A 20657-nucleotide genomic window follows, 5' to 3' on the forward strand; every position below is an offset into this window, starting at 1 on the left:
AGCCTGATTACAATAATAAATGATCAAATTTATTTCAGTATTTATTTGGTCATTACATAACAGTACTGTAAAATGCTTGCATTTAAATGTTTTCGGCTGCAATTAAGTGTTCACGGCAAAAACATACAATTTACATCCTTATTATGTGTTAACTCATTTATTCATGATCACCATCGTGCCAGCTGATAGTTGTTACACTGTTCCTACAATATCGTCACAAGGTTACTGAGATGTTATGGAGGGGGGGCAGACAATCGGTTATTTGAACTGTTTTGTATTGTTTCCGACTCCTCTGGAGCTTTAAGGTTGGGTCTACTTACAGGGAGGAGTACTGGACGTGTAGCCTGTTACCACTAAAAAAAAAGAATTAGTGAAATGCAAGAAAGAGATAATGTTAAAAAATAGAACCAAAATGTTTGGATATTATTTTTTTCTTTTGAGAGAAAAGGTACGAGACAGACGACTAAATAAATGCAATCTCATTTTCTTGTTAATAACACTACGTACATTTATAAAGAACACCACAGATTATAATTTAACCATTTGTGTGGAAAAAAGGAACAGCAACAAAACTCCAAACCCAGATTGTAGCTGTTTTTTTTCTGCTAACTGTACAATTTTTTCATGATTATCTAGACAACTCCCTAGCAAGCATTAGTCCTGTCACTGGTAAATCGAAAAAAGGTAGACTACACCGCAACACCCTATTTACAGTATATTATTTATATATTTATATATATATATTTATATCACACTGGCTGTAATTATGACAAGATATATTCATGAGCATCATTAGTGCAAGGCATGAGTAAGACCTGTAAAAAGTTATTGACCACATGTATGTATATGTGTGTGCATGTGTCGCTGTATGTAACAATGTGTGATGGAGGATGGGACGGGAAAAGAAGTGTGTGCTCAACATAGGAGAGGGAGAGGTGTAACAGAATGTGTGTGTGTGTGTGTGTGCCTATGTACAATCATGTTTAGGTCTGACAGGGTTAGGAGGGAAGAAGTCAATGTAAGGTGTGTGTTTATGTGCAAATGTGTGTTCAAACACACACACACTAACACACACACACACACACAAATGGGCACACGTGAGTGACTCTATGGGTGAGATCTGTCATCAGCCAGCCAGCCCGGACCCAGTTTGTACACACTGACACACGACTGTGTCTAAAGCGCTTCCTAAACAAGAGAAGATGACAATTATGATTCAAAGGTGATTATGAAGCAGCCTCACATATTGCAACTCCCATCTCACTACCATCACCTTTTGACTGGGCGCACACCCAGCAGCGGTCCAGCAACATTAACACAATGGAAAAGGTAGTCTGCGAAAACTAAATCATCCAAAGACAGAAACCAAGAGACCCAGGCATAACCACAAAGGGATGGTCTACACAGGATGTATAAAAGGACACTGCTTCAGGAGATGGGAAGGTGGTGACACTGATGTGTACCTCAAAGGCCCCTGCGCCTTGTTGTGGAGAAAGTGGGGTAGAACAGGGGGTTTTGCTGTGCCGCACTGGTCGGTGCAGACACTCAAGTCACAGACTAAATACTGTGAAACATTGCACAATGCCACTAGGGACAGCTAGAAGCAGGCATGGCCCCAGAATGGAGCCTTAGGGTGGTAGAAGAGAATGTACACTAGTGCTACTTTGGGTTTAGTGGGGGAAAGGACATGGATGGCGTGGGCAGGCAGAGGGAATCGGAGAGAGAGGATCTTGGAGGACTACAGTCAACATACGTTTTTACACTTTAAGATAAAAGGGTCCAAGTGACAAGAGCCACCCTCTGCCTTTCCTCCGTCTCAGATTCACAAGAAAACGCTCCTCTTCTCTAACAGACATTTTTTTCTGTGCTACTGCAGACCAAAAGGTTTTTGTTTCTCCATTTTAGGCCATGTAAGCATACAGGTTTGTGCATGACAAATAGTCGAAAACAACAAGTAACAAAATTATCAAAAAAAAAGAAAAAGAAAGGAGAAAAAAAAAAGAAAAAAAAAGAAAAAAAACAGAAGACTGGTATTAGAAATGCAGTAGTTAAGTCTTAAGCTATCCCAGAAAAGGGAAGTAACCACTTCCTCAAAATGAAGCTCATATCTACACACTGGAAAGAAGATGATGGAAGGCATGGCGCACTAATGTCTCTAATATCTGCGACCATTAATCTATCAATAATAACTGATAGATGTAACAAGCTGGATGGCAGGTAAAAGGAAAGAATGGTTAGGAGGCTTAACCAGGTAGCAGCAGAACCACGATGGAGGAAAAGAGGCGGAGCCATGTGGAGAGATCAGTGTAATGGCATTGACTTCGCTACTGCAAAAAGAAGGAGGGGGACACAGGGCATCTTTTCTTGTTTCGCAGATCAGAGAATTGGAGATAAGAGTACAACACATTGCATTAGTAACTGCGGTGGCATTCAGGGCATCGGCCGCATTAGTTACTGCTCGACAGGTTGGTTGGAGGGAAAGCGTTCTTCACGTTAGTTACTGCAGCACGGAGCCTTGGCTGGCTGGGCAGCTTCTGTCAGGTCCACTCCTCGGTTCCGCCCGCTGTTGGCTCCTGCAGCCTGTGGCTCGCTCTTCGGCAATCTCTTTGCTGAAGGGAAAAAACAAACCACGTTAAACAACAACAAAAGAAATTGCAACTACTAACTTGCAGGGTGCACAAGTTAAAAATAGTTACTTTATATAAATCATAGCATATACCAGTAGGATTAATCAATGTGGCTCTAATACCTGTCAGTCTGTGTACCACAATACAAATGCACAGGCAAACTCAATGAATAAAGTGTGAAGAATTACCCACCAATAGCCATAAATATCTCATTCACATTCATAGATGTCTTGGCCGACGTCTCCATGAAAAGTAAGCTGTTGTCATCTGCGTAGGACTGGGCATCCTGTCAACACAACGTCAACACCATGAGTTTTCAATATGTTTTCACATGTACATTCAGGGACAGATGTGGTACTGAGACAGCAGGTCCTCTTCACTTTGCAAAATAAAAAAGAAATAAATTAAGAAATTAAAAATAAGGTGGTAGACAAATATAAAACTGGAGAATGATAATTATTGTGAAATGTTTTGGAATTTTGGCATTGTCTCTTTTGTGATGTTTCTGTTTTGTCGAATATTTTTGCATATTTTCTATGTTTTTTGTATATTTTTAATCATAACATATGATGCACCTAATGTACATATTTCTTAGTTATTTCTGTTTATGTATATAATTGGTTGTACATTATAGCATAATACACACATTTTTATATTTCTTAAACTTAACATACTAGTTTTATACACTGTAGTGTAGCATTGTGCACAGATTTTTAAATTTCTTTACGCACTTTGCATACTTAGGATTTCATACATATTTTATATTTTTACATATTCTACATATTAGTGTTAACCGTTACATCATACCTCACATATTTTTATATCTTTGAATACTATTTATTGTCATACTCCTTATTTCTACTTTCTTATAATTCTTCATGCTTTACATCAGAGCAAGAGTAAGGTCTCACAATTTCCTCCTGGGTATATTAAAGTATTTCTGATTCTGATTCAACCTAGCAGTGAATGAGTAACTTAAAACACTATTCTAAGTAATAAGCTTAAACTTCAGTCTACACCGTTTTTTTTTTTTTTTTTTTTTTTTTGCATTTTCTTGATTTGTTTCCTCTTGTTTCTCTTTTTAATTTAATGCCTTGCTGTTATTTATTCTTAATGACGTGCACTCCTTTTGGAAAATTCTTAACAAGGACTGAAATAAATTACCACTATACTATACTATACTATACTATGTTTTGAATAGATTAACATGAAACAAACCTGAGACAAAACAGAGATATCCATGAGAAGTAGGAGATCAGTATTCCCAAGAAATGCAAAACTAAGACTGACTGTCAACAAGACACAGCTTGTTTGTTTCCTCTGACCTGGAAGTCGACAGCTCTCTTGTTGGCTAGGTCAGCCTTGTTGCCTGACAAAGCGATGACTATATTAGGGCTAGCTTGTCTTTGCAGCTCCTTCACCCAGTTCTTTGCCCGTGCAAAGGACTCCTACAAACAGGAAAGAAAAGTGTGATCTGTTAATACCTTCATGTGATCAGTAACTTCAAGAAATATCCTTTCAAAATCAGACATTTTCTTAAAGGCCCCTGTGAAGTAGTCTGACTTCATCATGAGGGCATGATTGAGAGTATGACATGTACACCTTTAAGTGAGAGTAAGATGTTGGAAAACTGTATGAAGAACTTAGTCAGGGGTGAGTGAACATGCCTCGTTTGTGATGTCGTAGACCACAATGGCGGCCTGTGCTCCTCTGTAATACATGGGTGCCAAACTGTGGTAACGCTCCTGACCTGCAGTGTCCCAGATTTCAAACTTCACCGTTGTGTCATCTAGACACACTGTCTGAGTGAGAAAGGCAGCTGGAAGGAAATAATAACACAACGGGTGAGTCAGCATTACATAATCAATATTTACACCAAAACAATACTTTCTATAATGATGTGCAAACAATACAGGTCATAAATATTTGAAAACAAAGCACTGTGATTAACTCCAGAGGAGTCTGAAACCATTATGTGAGACACAGTTTAGAAGACAGATGACATTTGAGACTCAATTTAAGTGCTACTCTACAAAGCCTGACTACAAAATAAAATGACAAACCTCTCTGAATTGTTTTCATTTTAGAGCTTTGAAAAGTATTTTAAGGTGATGTCTTGACTAGGGCTGTGACGATAGCCGCATGACCACAATACTGCAGTCATGTGACGCCGAACGCGGGGTTAAGCTCATTACCATCATCACTGCACTTTTTTCTTTTGATTTTTTTTGTTGGTGAAAGTTAGACGAGTGCATGTGATGTGTGATATGACATAAAATGAACATAACATTAACTGTTAAGATATCATCACGGACTGTCTTCTATCATGCAGAATGTTCAAGAGCTTCTGGAGAAAAAAAACATAACTACTTATCTAACTTATCTACAGATAACCTTCAATTAAATATATGTTACACAGCCATTAAAGACAGAGGCATAAAGTTAACTGCTGGAGTTGGTTTCAATTGCAACTTAGTGTGCTTATAGCAAACACAGTGGTTTAGTGTGAGAAGTTAGCAGTGGACTTGTCTTGAAGCAGTAGACAGTGTAAGAAAACTTCCACACTGTCACAGCCCTTATCATCACAAAAGCAAAGCACCCAATTGGCTGTGAGAAGTGCAACTGTCTTGAATCTCACACAACTGGGTAGCAACCAGCTGGCAGCTCATAAGAAATACCCTGGTTTGTTGATATGAAGCTCACCTCCTATCGTGCTCTCCTGGAATTCGTGGAACTGACCCTTGACGAAGCGGAGCACTAAGCTGGACTTCCCAACGGCTGACTCCCCCAACAGCACCAGCTTAAACTGACAGATCTTGTTCCCTGCGTTGGGTCCATTGGGTCTCGTAGCTCCTCCCCGATTGGCCATGACCTAGTCAGATCCCCGGGTGTCCTGTGGGCCAAACCTCACTATCAGGACTTCTGCTGTAAGAAGCAAAAGAAGAAGCAGGTTTACTGACTATCAATGAGTATTGAACATGTGTTGAACTTTGCTCAGAATAAACGTTTCAAAAATATACCTGCTTACACTGAAATATGCTCCAACATTTTATGTTAACATGAAACTTTTTGAAACACTGACAAAACTCAAGTGATACCAAAATACTTATCGGGCAGCAGTGTCTACAGTTGGCATTTAGTTTTAGAGCTGTCAACAGTGACTCAAATAGGCTGCTTTTTTTCTTTGCTTTGATAAGATGAGGGACTCTACATGGTTAAAAATAGAACAAAATACCTGGTTTCCAACACCCTTATGAAAGAAATACAGCATTGCTATGTGCAAAAAGTTGAAAGAAAACAAATCTAATTTTGTGTGAGCTGCTAGTGGTGGTTTTAAGTAATATGCAATACTCAAAGGTAGGATGTAGGAGTTGATCTTGCAAAGGGTGGCATGTATAAAATTCATGAAAAACTGTGGAGAAAAAAAGGTGGCAAGACGTTGAAGTGAGCGGGGTGCAAACTGCAACTCAAACTGTGCAATATACGTCCAGCTGTGACCTTTTCACTGGCTTGTCTAACTGAATGTGTGATATTGGGCATTTCTACAGTTCTGAAGAATATTGGGGGAACAGAATGCAAACATTAGCCCGACTGATACAGTTTAACAAGACTAAACAAGAAGAGAATAATAAATTAGTGGACGTGTAATTTTCTCCAACTCTACAAACAATTGTGTTAAATAAATAAATAAATAAATGAATCATTATGATCATACAGGCTAGAGTTAGACCAATAAATGGGCTAACAGAACTAATGGAAGTAATTAATATGAAGGCTCTATATTATGCACCTTCATAACATTTCAGTGATTACAGGTCAAGTCTATAATTCATATTTATCTTATATATCTATATAGAGTATTATAAATATAGTTTTGTCTGGTCCTACCTGTCTTGACTGACAATACCAATCGTGTCCACTCAAAACATTGCCAGTTCAGCAAGTGATGCATTTCACACTCCTACTTTAACATGTCAGATTCAAGCTATAGCCCAGTAGCATCACACCTCTTTGCAGGATGCACATTAGTTTTGCAGAGGCCATCTCAAATAAATAGGCTTCTGCAGAACTTCTATGACAACAGTGCAGTTTTTGTAACATACTAAAGATACCTTTTGCTACTGCGAATGGAGAAAGTGTGTCAAGTTAAGAATTTCACCTTTAAAGGCAATAAAGAAGTTTGCAATCAAATAATGCATTGAAAACATTAAAATGTTAACACAATGCACTCACAATCCATGCAGTAATCGTGTTCCTTTTTGCCTTTATGAAAAGGTAAAGGTATTTGAATATTCATTTGTAAAATTATTCTAAAGTAATTTACATACAGCTAATTATGTCTATGTTGAAAGCCATTATTTCAATATAACTGTGTCATCACTGTCACAATTTTTTCAGTTACCAAAACAGATAGGCATTCCTTGCCTTTTTGAATGCGTTTGTGAAAGAGGTATAGAAAGCCCACGACAACTGCATACAGTAACATCAAGCAAAGGAGGCCTTGTCAAGAACCACAGTAGTTTCACAAGTTTTACCAGAGTCCAACCCACCCAAATTACTTAAATGGCTTCGAGCTGCAAGGAGAACCTCTATATGGATGCATGCCATGCATTCATGCATTGCTTAGTAACTTATTTAGGACCGAACTGCTGACTATTTTGTGAACAACAGATGGCTGTTGTCAGGAGATAATCGAGGGCTATGTCTGATTTGCAGGGAGGATTTGTCTTGAGTATGATTTGAGGAATCTCATCCCTGACCCTGACCACAACAAAATAACATTATGGCTTTCACCATGCACCCCAACAACTCCCTTACCCAGGAAACAGATATACTGTAACAATATGGAGCTGTTATTATACTCACACACACTTATATGCCCTCTAATGCAACAAAGTACAATGTGTCTCCACATAAGCTATCTTTGTAAGGTATATTAATCATATTTTTGAGGTGTTGATGGCCTATATGGCTGAATTTGAGACCTCAGATTAAACCTGTGTGCACAAGGCCTTTACTGTTGGAATACCAAAAGCTCTACTGAGTTACTAAAAAATAAGGAAGAAGATGCATTCATACTCCTGTCAAATAACTTTATTAAAATACAAAACATATCCGGGAATGTGGATTCATTTCTGCCAATAACACTGTCCTCTTGAATATAAAGATCGTGCACGAAAACCCATGACACTGACTAGTGAGGTCGTTTCCGAGGTAGTTAGCTCAGTCATTTATTCAGTTTATTAATCCAGAAGATTTGACAATGCATCTTTTAAACGCAGTCAAGCAAGAGGAAAACAAATACGCACAAGAAGCTGCTTCGTAGAAAAACAGCAGCTGTGTTTACTCAGCCTCACGACAGTGACTGACAAACGCTGCTGCAATGCTCACAAAATGTTTCAACTTGACCACCTTTAGCTGACTGTAAACACACTTGCTAACTCATGTTAGCTGTAGCCATGTATCTGTTTTGATTTTAGAAGGGGACGCCATTTTCCAAATTGTTTTTGTTATCTGGCTAGTTTGCGTACTTGGTGTTAGCCAAACATAGCTTTTTAACTGGCCATTAACATTAGCCTCCCAACCACTTTAAAACACATAAAACGACAGGCTCAGCTAACTAAGTTATGTGAAACAAATACGGTGACTCAACAAGCTAGTCGTTACATCGCTACATAACGTTATCAAACTGAAATGTGCTGGTTGGCTTAAGTTTTTTTAATGGGGAGTAACGTTAGCCAAACCCTCAATTAACAAACACTAACGTTAGCTTGCTAGCAGTGTTAGCATTCCACCCACTGACCTGATTCCACCCATTTAGCTGTTAGCTATCACAAAGTCAACTGTTAGCTTGTCATTCCGCTTGGTACACCAGACATTACCTACAGCTCGCTAGTGGCACCATATCAACACAGTAGAGGCACGACTGGACTCGGGAAGACGTGCCAAAGGCCTGTATTTCTGCATTCCCTTAGCTATCTAACATCACCGACGTTAGCTGGAGGCAGCTAGCGACAGCGCTAGCTAACGTTAGTCCCCGCTGAGCGTTAGCCAGTCAGCCAGCTGGAAACCACAACTTGTCGATTCATGTCAAGTACACTACCTGAGAGCCAGACGATGTTTGGAACTTTAAATACCACCGCTGGAGTGTTTACAAACGGAGCCCGGGACACTGTGGTGGGGTGGTGTTGGGGAACCAAGAAAATAATTTCAACAATCCCGTCACGTCTCCTCCTTTCTTTCTTCTCGCAACTTCCCCTTAGAACCAAAACACAAACAAGCTCTTCCGCCCCCCGTGCCACGTCACACAGCACGTCTGCACTCCAGAAATGAGTTTCTCAGCCAATTAGCTCCCAATGAAACCAGCACGTTTTAATGGTTCTCTACACAGTTAATGTAATAATACTATTCCATAAAGTGTTGTTCAACAGATTATAGGTTTACTTGGTATATTCATTATCACTAGTATAATATTTGCATCTATGTTTTGCGTATATTTGTATAATATTCCATTGTCTAATAGCCACATTTATTATGTAGGGTGACGTCAGGTGATTTGGGACACTTGATTACCAAGAAAACCACCTAAAACTCTAATTGAAGTGTTACTTTTAGAACTTATGGTTATCGTTCACCGATCAGCCCAAACATTAAAACCACTGACAGGTGAAGTGAATAACTTTGATTATTTTGTTTGGTACTTGGTCTGCAACAGTGTTTGAGTGGGTGGGACATGTCAGGTGGTATCCACATGAATGCCAGAAGCAAAGGTTTCCCAGCAGAACAATGCATTGGAACAAAATAATGTCAAAGTAAGTCACTTCACCTGTCAGTGGGTTTAATGTTTAAGCTGATCGGTGTATTTTAATCATTCGACCCAGTGTTGTGATCACAGCACAGGTTGGGAACCAGTTATTAAAAGACCATCGGAGGGGAGAGTGATGTGATGTTTGAGCAACTATAGGACACAGAGAAAAGAGGAAGTGAAACAAATATTTTGTAACAGCTGCTCACATAATTTAAAAAATTGAGATTACATGAGCAAAAACCACTCCCTTGTATGGAGAACAAAATGTGCTCTCTCACTGCTGCTTGAAATTTATCACACGGGCTCGATAAGCATTTATGCAAATGGGAAGGATGATTTGAATGGACATCTGCTGTATATTACAGCTGTCTGCTCTGATAGGAGAAATGCAGTGTAGTAACAAGCCAAGAGGTGGCGGTATAGCAGGATCAGCATCGGAATTTACTTAAGCGAAGAAGAAGAAGCTCCACCTGCTCCTCGTCTCTTCCGGTTAAGGCCATATCAGCACATTTTATTTATTGTAGTGTATATTTTTATCCCAAATCAGCGATGAGGCCTGTTTTGTGACAGGGACAGTATTATACGGTGTTTATCAGTGTCATATAGATCGCAAAGAGTCCTTCTGAACAAAGTGAGCAGCATCCAGTCATGGAGGAGGAGATAGTGGAGACACCAGAGGAGCAGCTGGCAAAGCAGCACCGCAAGGAAAAGAAAGACTTGCAAGGTAGCTGAACCTCTACTGCTTTCACTCGGTGTTTGTAGCTCATATGTAACGTTTGCTGTCTGCTTGTGTTGTTTTATTTCTTGGAATTTAGCACAATATTGCAGCCAAGTAGTAGAAAATGTCACTTCCTAGAAATAATGCAGAGCAAACTTGTTATCCAAACATTAAAATGTGCTTTTCATCAACTGTCAAAGGCAAAATACAGGTGGTGGTTAGAAGAAAAATAGGTCTGAAGGTTTATTCATACACTCTTTATGCTATGCAATGTAAGCTAAACTATTTTCAACTCCTAGAGAGAGGTACAGCAGCAGTTTCCTGCCACATATAGTTTAAAGGAATATATTTATTATAACAGTTATCATCCTTTTTTTTTTACTCATCTAACCAACATGCAGCACCGTGTCAGAGCTGTATCCTGTATTTCGTGTGTGCAGGCTTTATTGAAACATTGTTTGGTCAGACAGTCTGTTCCTGTGCTTCATTTTCAGCCAAAATCCAGAGCATGAAAAATGCAATCCCTAAAAATGACAAGAAAAGGAGGAAACAGCTGACAGAGGAGATTGCCAAAATCGAGGCTGACCTCAGCCAGAAACACGAGGAGGAATTGAGGCAACTTAAATCTAACGCCAACACAAAGGTAAATATATCTGAGTTAAGACGATTGACTTGGATTTTCTCAGAAAGATGTACCCTTTTCAACGCAATCCCTGTACAGTTGTTTTTTCACATTTGTATCTCATTATTCATGCTTCATTATTAAAGTGTGTTTATTAGATAATTGTCATAACCAAAGGTCTCCTCTCTCAATCTTACAAGGTGGAGGAGGTGTTGAATGGAGTGGAGACCATGAAGGTGGAGGGTGCAGAAGAAGAAGAAGGAGAGGTCAAACAGCCACGTGTCACCAAGGCCCAGAAGAGGAGGGTGAGATACAGGTTCCACCTCAAATAGGACAGTTTAACCTGCTGTTTGTTATCGCCCACAGCATTTGACTGTCATCTATTGAGACAGCCAGAGTACAATGGAAGAAGCACGCTTCAAGTAGTAATTAAATGCATTTTATTTAAATGCTCCTCTCCAGGACAAGAAGGCTGCCCAAGAGAAGGAGAGGGAGAGCAGGATAGCAGAGGCCGAGGTTCAGAACCTGCAGGGTGTGAGGCACCAGGAGGGTTTGAAGCTGGCTCAGAAACTCGCCCAGCAACAGCTTCAGATCAAGGAGATCTCCTCTGATGGCCACTGCATGTACCGCGCCATTGAAGATCAGCTGGCACAGCTATCACAGGTACATCTTTTTCTGTCTGGTGTGCGTGTATGTTGCCCATTTCTTTTGGGGTAGGTGCTGCCCAGGAACATCTGTGGGGTCTTCAATGTGGTGGTGGAGCCTTGATGGTTCTGCTGACTTCCACTGGTCCCTCCATTTTGCCCTTACCCAGGCAGCCTTGGAGGTATCAGATGGTGTCATACAGAGCAGCTCTTGGGTGTGTGTGGCAAAGGGGGTGGCAGGACTTGAGACACAAGCGCTGTGGTGTCTCCGTAGCGGTCTTGTGGAGGAAGTGGGATTCACTTGCCCGTGCCTTTCCAGCGAGGGTCAGCGTGGCTGCTTCCCATCTGACCTCTACTGGAATGATACCAGCGAGGACAGGCAGTTGGTTTGTTGGCTTGTAGGCATCCGCAGGTAGTCCGTAGGGCGGCGTTGAGTGCGGCGTCCAGCTTCTTGACATGGGGGCTACGGCACCAGACTGGAGCATAGAACTCGGCGGTTCATAACACCAAGGCCTCGGTGGAAATGCGCAGTGTTCTCGTTGTGGCTCCCCATGTGGTGGGCTGGGACTGTAGCCTGACACTGTCAATCATGATGTTTAGTTTGCGAGTCACTTCTTTGTTGCTGAGGTGGAACATTGATGTTATGGTCTTGTCAATACTGAGCTTTAGGTGCCTCTTCTACTGCTTCTTAGGATTGCTTGCTGAGTAGAAGGGCCCGGTAATCTGCGTAGCCGTACTTCCTTGATTGCATTGCAGGTAGGTCGTACATATAGATGTTGAACAGCATAGGTGCCAGCACTGAGCCCAGGTACATGTTGTTATAGGGGTGATAAGCAAATGTAAAGTCTGCACTGTCTAGAGTCCCTACAAATGTAAATGGCACAATGCTGCTCTGACAAACTTTGGGGGAAAAAAATTGTGCATGTGTTATTTCTGACGTTTAAAGACAGAGTACATTTTCCATTCTGTTTTATTCTAGTCGGGGGTAATCATGAGTGTGAAAGAACTGCGGTCCCGCACTGCCGAGCACATGCGAAGCCATGCTGATGACTTCCTGCCTTTCCTCACCAACCCCAACACCGGTGACATGTACACAACAGGTAACACCTTGATCTTTGTTGATCTTTGTCAAACTAACTATGTGTATGCACAGTATTCATGCAAGTGTTTCTACTGGTTTACAGATGAGTTTGAGAAATACTGCAGTGACGTGGAGCACACAGCAGCTTGGGGTGGACAACTGGAGGTGAGCTGATAAAGTTTTATCACAGATGCACTGTGCTGTTGCTCTTTGTACTTTTAAATAACTTTCCTTTCATGTATTTAACCCCCAACAGTTACGAGCTTTGACCCAAGTTCTTCGCTTGCCAGTGGAAGTGATCCAGGCTGACTCCCCAACTATAAAAATTGGGGAGGAGTTTGATAGCAAACCCATCACCCTTGTGTACGTTGTGTATATGTTATGTTTGTCAGGTTACATTAGCAAAACTGTTAAAATATATACAGTCAGTAGTGAAATGTATACTAATATATGAAGCTAGTCGTTGTTCATGAACATAACATGAAGGTTTTGTACCCTCACTTAACTGCATGGAAACAACAAATTCTGATAAAGCTTTTCAGAATTCTGAAAGTCTACCTAAGACGTCATGATTCACAGAGTACATTCTCTCCTTGTCTGCAGCTATATGCGTCATGCCTATGGACTGGGAGAGCACTACAACTCTGTGGAGCGGCTAAAGGACCCAGCCAATGCAGAAGACAGCTGAGAGGCAGCTCCGTCTCGGTGTGACATAAACCAGTGTGTGTAACACAGAGAGTGTTCAAACCTCTCACACCAAGGGCCCCTAAATACCAACGTATTTGGAGTGAGATCCCCACGTCATTGAAGACATTGTTAAACTGAGGTTAACGGAGAATGTTGCTGTTTTCAGAATGGGTCAAACACATGGCGGCACTTCTCTGATTAGAAGTCAAAAGATAGCAGTGGGGAGAGTGAAATCTCCTTCTGAAAACAGTATCATTGTGCTGATGAAATGTAGCATAGAAGGGAAATTTAACGTGTTAATGATTTTACACTGGACACCCTTGCTCTATCCCAATGACCCCCAGCGTTCATTTCAGCCCATTAGGGGAAGCAGTCGTGTACCAAGTACTTAATCCACAATGGACAGCAGTGGATGTAAGCTGATCATTCATGTCACTCCAAATGTCAACAGTCACTGAGGGGTTAATGAACTTTTGCAGTGGTCTTGGAATGAACTGAATTGTGAACCTTGTAAATCACATCAATGTTACATAAATACATACAATACTAAAAAGGTGTGTCACTGATTTATTTTCAGTGTTCCCGATGAGGAAAATGGTATTGAAGGTCCAGTGTGTAGGACTTACTGGCATCTAACAGAAGTCCATGATGAGGTTTTTATGTTTTCATGCAAGCAAAATTAGGTATCATGGCTCCCTCTGCTTCACTTGTTCTGGTAAAAAACAAACAAAAAAACAAATATAGATTTATTATTCATTCGCTTGTTTACATATTACTATTATTATTATTATTATTATTAGTAGTAGTATCTGTCCTCAATTTTAATTTTTATTAGGTTGTAAAAATAAATAAATAAAAGACCCAGCAAATGAAAATACAATTCAAATAAATAAAACAGATCTAAAATAAAACTCCAATAATAATTCTAAGGTATATAAAATATTTAAACTAGCTTTGCCTCGACCAGCAACATCAAAACGCTTCTTGCACCTTAATGCATCAGTATGACAACATTACTCTGTAAGGAGCCATTCTACGCACTTTTAATACTTAAAGTGTGTTTTATTGATGATACTTAAGTGCTTGTATTTTTAATGGAGTATTATATTGAGGTATTTCTACTTTTAAATTACGTAAAGGATCTAAGTAGTTCCCCGTCACTGGAAAATGCAGCACAGTGACAACTGAAGAACGTGGAAACACCCTGCTATGCTCAGCTGTCATCACTAGAGGTCGCTACTGCCATGGGCACTTGAACCTGAGCACCTTACTTTGGTTTTACAGAAATGGTTATGTCAGGGGTGGTACCTTTTTATGCTAACTTCTCGCTAGCCTAGCTGCTAGCCTCTTTAAAGTTGAATCTGTCTTAAAAGAAACTCAAAGATGTTTTCAGTCTAACAAACCTCTCAGTTCTCCTGTTGAACAACAACTGCATCACCGCTGTGCCCACAGAGCCATTGAGTCTGTGGTCTTTATACAGTCTATGGTCTGCACCCAGCTCATCTGTTTGTTGGAAAAGTCCCAAGACAACTCTTTGTGATTAAATACTTTTAGTTTCGCAATACTTGCAAGCTGGCTGTGCTGAATTTGGGAAATGCTTTGAAGAAGGTCCCTGGTGTGTTGTGCTATCTGACGTCCTTGAAGAAACTTTGTCTGCAACCAAATTACAGTTGCGCCACCTGCTACAGGAAAGTTCTCACTGTTCTTCATAATTAGCACGTTGGAGGCTTTGTTAAAAAACAGCAAAGCTAAAAATTACTGTCATATTTAAATTTTCACAGGTTTCTTGTGAAGCCTTGTTGTGTTCAATCTGAACCACGACCAGATTCGAGGACTTCCACATACATTTATAACCACAGTCCCCAAAATCTTCATCTCTGCAAGAACAGGTTTTAAATGTTTTAATTTAGTATTTGTACATGTTAGGTAAAAATAACTATATTGTTGACTGATGAAGGTTACAAAGGGGTTAAAGGAACAGTTGACCCCAAAATCAAAAATACAATTTTTTCCTCTTACCTGTAGTGCAGTTTATCAGTCTAGATTGTTTTGGTGTGAGTTGCTGAGTGTTGGAGATATCGGCCGTAGAGATGTCTGCCTTCTCTCAAATATAATGGAACTAGATGGCATTCAGCTTGTGGTGCTCAAAGCCCTAAAAAATACATTTGAAAAACTCAACAGCAATGTCTCTTTCCAGAAATCATGACCTGGTTAATCAAGATAATCCACAGACCTTGATGTGAGAAGTTTAATGTAGGAACTATTTTCTTTCTACAGAACTTCACCCACAAACTGTATCACTGCTCAGAAGGAAGTGTGCTACTGCTAGCTCACCTAGCACCATCAAGCAAGCTAACGTTACAGTTTAGCCGGGGATGAGGGCGTTAATGTTTACATCTGGAGCTGTCACAAGCACGAGCCTGATTGTCCATGAGGAGATGCATGTTTCCCTCTGTGTAGTGATTCGGTTTTTCAAATGTATTTTTTGCCATTTGGTTTCATTACATTCGAGAGAAGACGGACATCTCGAAGGTGAATATCTCCAACACTCATCCACTCATACCAAAATAATATAGAAGGATATATAGCGCTACAGGTAAGAGGGAAAATGTTTTTGATTTTAGGGTGAACTGTCCCTTTAAGAAAAATGTATTTTTGTGTTAAAAACACAAATGCAAACCTGTCTTTTCATTAGTTTGAGGAGGCTTCAACATCTCAGTGTGCTGGACAGTGAGCTGAAGGAGATCCCTGATGAGTTGGGCCACCAGTTGTCTGAGCTAAACTTGAATGACAATAATTTGTCCTGGGTGCCTCAGCAGCTGTACCAGTGTAAAGAACCAACCAAGCTGCATGTAGCCAATAACAAGCTGACCAGCCTACCAGAGGTGGGCATTCACTGAAATGGTTTTTACTTTTTTGCAGTACAATGTGTCAGCTATAACCAAACGCTTATGTCACATTTCACCGAGGGAATCAGGGCACTGACAAAACTCCAAGTTCTAGATGTGGCTGGGAACAAGATGTTCTGAGGTACAGTATACAGTGTTATTAGTTTGCAGCAAACTGCTGTGCCACAATGACATCTACAAAATATGGAATCACAACTTCACTGTATAACTCTGTGTGCAGATTCACCTGCTGCCCCTGATGGAGCTTTACTGTGACAGCATCAGGGTTGAGCGCTGTGAGCTGCCAAGGTCAATGCACCGTGAGAAGGTGCTACCGCTGAGGGTAAAGTTTTACTGAAGTACAACAGACAGAACACTTAAAATATTTATCACCCATTGTGTAAGATACACTGATCAGCCAAAACATTAAAACCATTGGCAGGTGAAGTAAATAACACTGATCACCTACATCACTGCGGACCAAGTCAACCCCGCCCCACAAACAAAAACTGCTCAGGAATGGCCCAAGGAAGTTGACAAAGACCTTAAGGCCTTGACCTGGCCTCGATGTTCCCCAGATACCAATCTGATCGAGCATCCTGGGGACATACTGGTATGTCATCTCGCAACCCACAGGACTCGAAGGATCTGCCATGAAGACCCTGGTGCCAGACACCATGGGGCATCCCCTGACTTCCTGTGTCCATACCTTGACATGTCAGAGCTATGTCCAATCCGTAGAGGCCCCACCATGGATGGGTCTGGGGTATCGGCACGTCCCAACTAGGGCTGGGTAATATGGAGAAAATCAAATGTCAGGATATTTTCCAATATTGCAATGATATTATCGGGTTGACTATTGGTGATTTCACAGAATATTCACACAATGAGATTTTTGATAAATTATTATAAGTAATGAGGATATAATAACTAGGTGAGTAAAGGCAAATAATAGAAAAGCTAGAACAGTCTGGTAAGTTCAGAAACACAGCCTTTAAAACCAGGAAAAGACTTCAGATATTACAATATCCAAAATCTAAGACGATATCTAGTCTCATATCACAATATCAATATAATATCACTATGTTGCCCGGCCCTATTTTGGAAGTCATTATTCTTGTTTCATCTCGTTTTCTCAGGAACTGGCTGCCAGATTTGTCTCGCGGAAAGACAGGAACAGTTCCTCTCTGGTCCACAAGATGTTTCCCCACTTCCCATACCTGACTACCCAGTTGGCCCATTGCAGCTATTGGATATAGGATGTAGCAGCTCATGTAATTACATGTGCGTTGTCATGTTTATGTATGTTGCAGGAGGAAGACGAGTTTGCAGACTATTCTAGTGCACATCCTTTACAAGTGCCTGTACAGGACATTCCTACTTTGCTTTTGCTTTTTAAACTAAAACAGTGGACACAATATACCTCACCAAGACAGTGCATTTCTGACAGTAATTAGATGTGCTGAAGTGTTAATATGGTGCTATGAGTTCCAGTACACAAAGTTTTTGTCCTTCAAACATTTTACAGATGCAATTTTAGTCTGTGGCCACTAGGTGGCATCCAATGAACATTGAAAATTGTCTGTCTAGTTGGAACTTTGCTTTAATACCTAATACCAGCTTCAACTGAATGTATGCATTCTATCACTGAAAACTGTATGAGAGCTTTGGTTGGCACCATGAATAAACATTGTTACAGCTGAATATTAGACCTATGTGTGGTGGCTTTGCTTACTACTGTGTATGTTTGTACTAAAAAAAAACCTTTATCAGAAATCAGAAATACTCAGTTGATCCCAAGGGGAAAATTAAACACATTACAGTTGTGCTTATACTTTATATAGGCAGAGAGAAATGCTAAGAAAATATAACACAATATAAACATAGATACAAGAAATAAGTAATATGTTGTTCAAGAAATATGTACAAATATGTGCAATATATGTGAATACCTGGATTATATACTGTTGTTTTTTCCCCACAATGATTAATATGTTATATATATTCACCATGTTTGTTTGACATGAAGCCGACATGGAGGCTCAAACATTAGCCTACAGTTAAATNAAAACATGCAAAAAAGTAAGAAATCAGGAAGGGGGCAAACACTTTTTCACACCACTGTATATTCACCATGTTTGTTTGACATGAAGCCGACATGGAGGCTCAAACATTAGCCTACAGTTAAATTAAATTTTAAATGCTGTATTATGTAATGCATTTTAATGACAGTATTTTGTCCACCTCGTTTATATCAAAGAGGCGGACAAAATAATATAAACTCCTCCCTGTAAAATGCAGTTTAACAGCACCACAAACTACTTCCTCCAACATTAGTCTCAATCAACACCTCATTAACACAGTTTGAACAAAAACCAAACACTATAAACTGCATAAACACAGGAGTTATTGCAGGACTGTTGTATTAGGCTGCATAAGTTGTAGCTAGGTGTACCTAATAAATTGGCAACTGACTGTACACACCCAGTTATGTCACACATTGCTGAACTGCATTTAAGTGTAGTATCTTCTAGTCATATTGAGTTTATTTAAATGGAGTAAGATCCTGTCTCTGTACTGAGACTCCATAGTTGCCCCATCTCTACCTCCATCTCCAGCCAGTGGCATCTGTTCCAACCTGCCAGACAAGAAAGAGATAGAGCGAGAGGGAGAGAGGGAGAGAGAGAGAGAGAGAGAACTTCATTTCTAGCAAATTAATTTCCCATCCACGCCTCCAGAGCTTGCTAGCTCGTTCGCTGGCTGCTGCGGCCGCTGCTGCGTGTGTCTACTGAGTCGGAGCCTCATGCATAAGGCATCAGGTTTAATTGCAAACCCAGAAACTAATGACTTTGGACTGGTTAACAGCAGGGGAGCCATACATCTCGAACAAACTGAATGAAAAATCAGCTCAGAGGAGAGAAAAAAAGGAGCCTAGCCCCTAATTGATGAATAATTGAAGCGGCGAGCTACAGGGCATAATTGTGACATTTTGTTTCAATCAATTTCCAAGTGGTGTGGGCGAAAGTGCACTTAAAGGGAAAAGGCAATGACAATGAATGAGACAGAGAGAGAGAGAGAGAGAGCGAGCGGCCGGTGATGGAAATGGACATTGGGTCTTCAGTCATTTCAGTGACATTTGCTGGGGCAAAAGCTCGGACTCATTCAAACACAAAATGACTTTTCTCTCTGTCTCTGTCTCACTTTGTATGCTTTCTGTCAAACTCCTGTTATGCACCTGTTGGGTCACTTTTTCCACTCACAGACCATGAATCCATATTCTGTCAAAATTATTTCTTTTGTTCATTTCCACTCGCCTTAGTCATTTTTAAAAAGTTCATTTGAAAGCCATACTGTCCATTTACAGCACAGAGGCTGCCATCTGTTTAAGTGGACGTGTTTGTGTTTTCAGCAAAGCCTGAATTCCTTCTCCAGTCAGCTTAGATAGGTTACTGTCAATTAGAGTATAATAGCACTGGGCCAAGTCAGCCAGTGTGGTGGAACTAAACACCACACCAGTCTGTCTTGGCCTTGTTGGCATGGAGTGGACAAACCCTCAGGGTCAGGCTGACAAAGAGAAGCAGTCAGGGCTGGCGGAGCACAGCAACATCTGATCTTATGCATTTGCCCTACATAGTATGGACTTTGGTTTAATTTCCAACAAAGAATCAATAAATTATGATTACACTATGATGTATATTTGCAATACGCAACACTCATCTGAACACACCTAAAGTAATAACTCAACATTTGTCTCTACCATTCTTCACTTTCTTGCGAGTTGGATGAGAATATTGATATCACTTATGTGTGTGTAATAAATATGAAACTGGTGTCAGCAGCCACTTAGCCTAGCTTAGCACAGACTGGAAATAGGAGGAAAACTAGTGCTTTAATGTCTACTTAATCTTTGCGTTTTTGTACAGATTAAGGAAACAAGACTGTTCATTAGTGAGCCTAAGAGGTGGATTTTGTTACCTCCCACAGAGCCAGGCTATCCATTTCCTCCTGTTTCAAGTTTTTATGCTAAGCTAAGATGCTAATTTCAAGTTTAAGAACATATCAATGCATTTGAGTGTCACAATACTGAGTAATGTGAAACTATCGATTCTCAAAAACATTGGTTTACAGTTTTTTATTTCTTAATTTGTTTACCTAAAGCATCCCGCAAGCACTTTTATTTAGCACTTATTCTAGGCTGACCAAACGTCCTCTTTTGCCTGGACATGTCCACTTTTCACGTCCCGTCCGGGGGGTTTTTATAAACTGATGATAATGTCCGGTTTTCCGTGTGTGTGTGTGTGTGTTAGAGTGCGGCACGGGCCGCATATTTCTGTCTGAACCCGAACCGAGCCCGACATTATTTAATGACCAAAGCACTGAGTTTGTGTCACACAGTGGTTACGGGCTATTTAACAGGCCGGGCGTGCGGAGAGGGAGACCTCCGTATTTGAGACAGGAGCGGGAGGCGGGAGGCGGGATGTCCGATGCTTCCAGCGAGAGGAGAGGGAGAAATAAAACAAAATAAGATAAAATAGGAAAAACCTTTTATTTTATTTTCAGCGTTTAATCAAGGCGGAGGCGG

General features: G+C 40.5%; 3 protein-coding genes across 4 annotated transcripts; 2 read left to right on the top strand and 1 right to left on the bottom strand.

Moving 5' to 3' along the window:
* Window positions 1-28: 28 nt before the first annotated feature.
* rab5aa (RAB5A, member RAS oncogene family, a) lies at window positions 29-8901 on the bottom strand. Of its 2 annotated transcripts, none has more exons than XM_050033963.1 (6): window positions 8731-8901; window positions 5331-5549; window positions 4295-4446; window positions 3953-4075; window positions 2820-2913; window positions 29-2609 (listed from the first exon to the last, which is right to left on the bottom strand). In XM_050033963.1, the coding sequence occupies exons 2-6, from the start codon at window positions 5494-5496 to the stop codon at window positions 2494-2496; spliced, it is 651 nt and encodes a 216-aa protein (XP_049889920.1). In that variant the 5' UTR covers window positions 5497-5549; window positions 8731-8901; the 3' UTR covers window positions 29-2493. The 2 variants fall into 2 exon arrangements, with proteins under 2 accessions (XP_049889920.1, XP_049889919.1); XM_050033962.1 differs by having other exon boundaries at window positions 5331-5552; window positions 8731-8900.
* A 987-nt stretch (window positions 8902-9888) lies between these two features.
* Window positions 9889-13740, top strand: otud6b (OTU deubiquitinase 6B). Its single transcript, XM_050035249.1, has 8 exons — window positions 9889-10159; window positions 10648-10796; window positions 10976-11080; window positions 11238-11438; window positions 12399-12519; window positions 12604-12665; window positions 12757-12863; window positions 13104-13740. The coding sequence occupies exons 1-8, from the start codon at window positions 10084-10086 to the stop codon at window positions 13186-13188; spliced, it is 906 nt and encodes a 301-aa protein (XP_049891206.1). The 5' UTR covers window positions 9889-10083; the 3' UTR covers window positions 13189-13740.
* Window positions 13741-13875: 135 nt separating this feature from the next.
* Window positions 13876-17334, top strand: lrrc69 (leucine rich repeat containing 69). The gene is given in 10 exon segments (XM_050035197.1): window positions 13876-13902; window positions 14561-14652; window positions 14686-14692; window positions 14760-14842; window positions 14844-14879; window positions 14982-15028; window positions 15855-16072; window positions 16157-16209; window positions 16712-16841; window positions 17215-17334. Coding segments are annotated over 10 exon segments (813 nt in total).
* Window positions 17335-20657: the final 3323 nt, after the last annotated feature.

Source organism: Epinephelus moara, chromosome 22, assembly GCF_006386435.1.
Source record: "Epinephelus moara isolate mb chromosome 22, YSFRI_EMoa_1.0, whole genome shotgun sequence".
Lineage (NCBI taxonomy): Eukaryota > Metazoa > Chordata > Actinopteri > Perciformes > Serranidae > Epinephelus > Epinephelus moara.

Excerpts from the sequence above, each read along its gene's own strand:
- otud6b (XM_050035249.1), top strand. The coding sequence starts at position 10,084 with ATGGAGGAGGAGATAGTGGAGACACCAGAGGAGCAGCTGGCAAAGCAG. Across the intron at positions 10,797-10,975 it reads AATCTAACGCCAACACAAAG|GTGGAGGAGGTGTTGAATGG; the intron begins GTAAATATATCT and ends CAATCTTACAAG. Across the intron at positions 12,864-13,103 it reads AGCAAACCCATCACCCTTGT|CTATATGCGTCATGCCTATG; the intron begins GTACGTTGTGTA and ends CCTTGTCTGCAG.
- rab5aa (XM_050033963.1), bottom strand. The coding sequence starts at position 5,496 with ATGGCCAATCGGGGAGGAGCTACGAGACCCAATGGACCCAACGCAGGG. Across the intron at positions 4,447-5,330 it reads CCAGGAGAGCACGATAGGAG|CTGCCTTTCTCACTCAGACA; the intron begins GTGAGCTTCATA and ends ATTTCCTTCCAG. Across the intron at positions 2,914-3,952 it reads AGAGAGCTGTCGACTTCCAG|GATGCCCAGTCCTACGCAGA; the intron begins GTCAGAGGAAAC and ends TTGTGTTGACAG.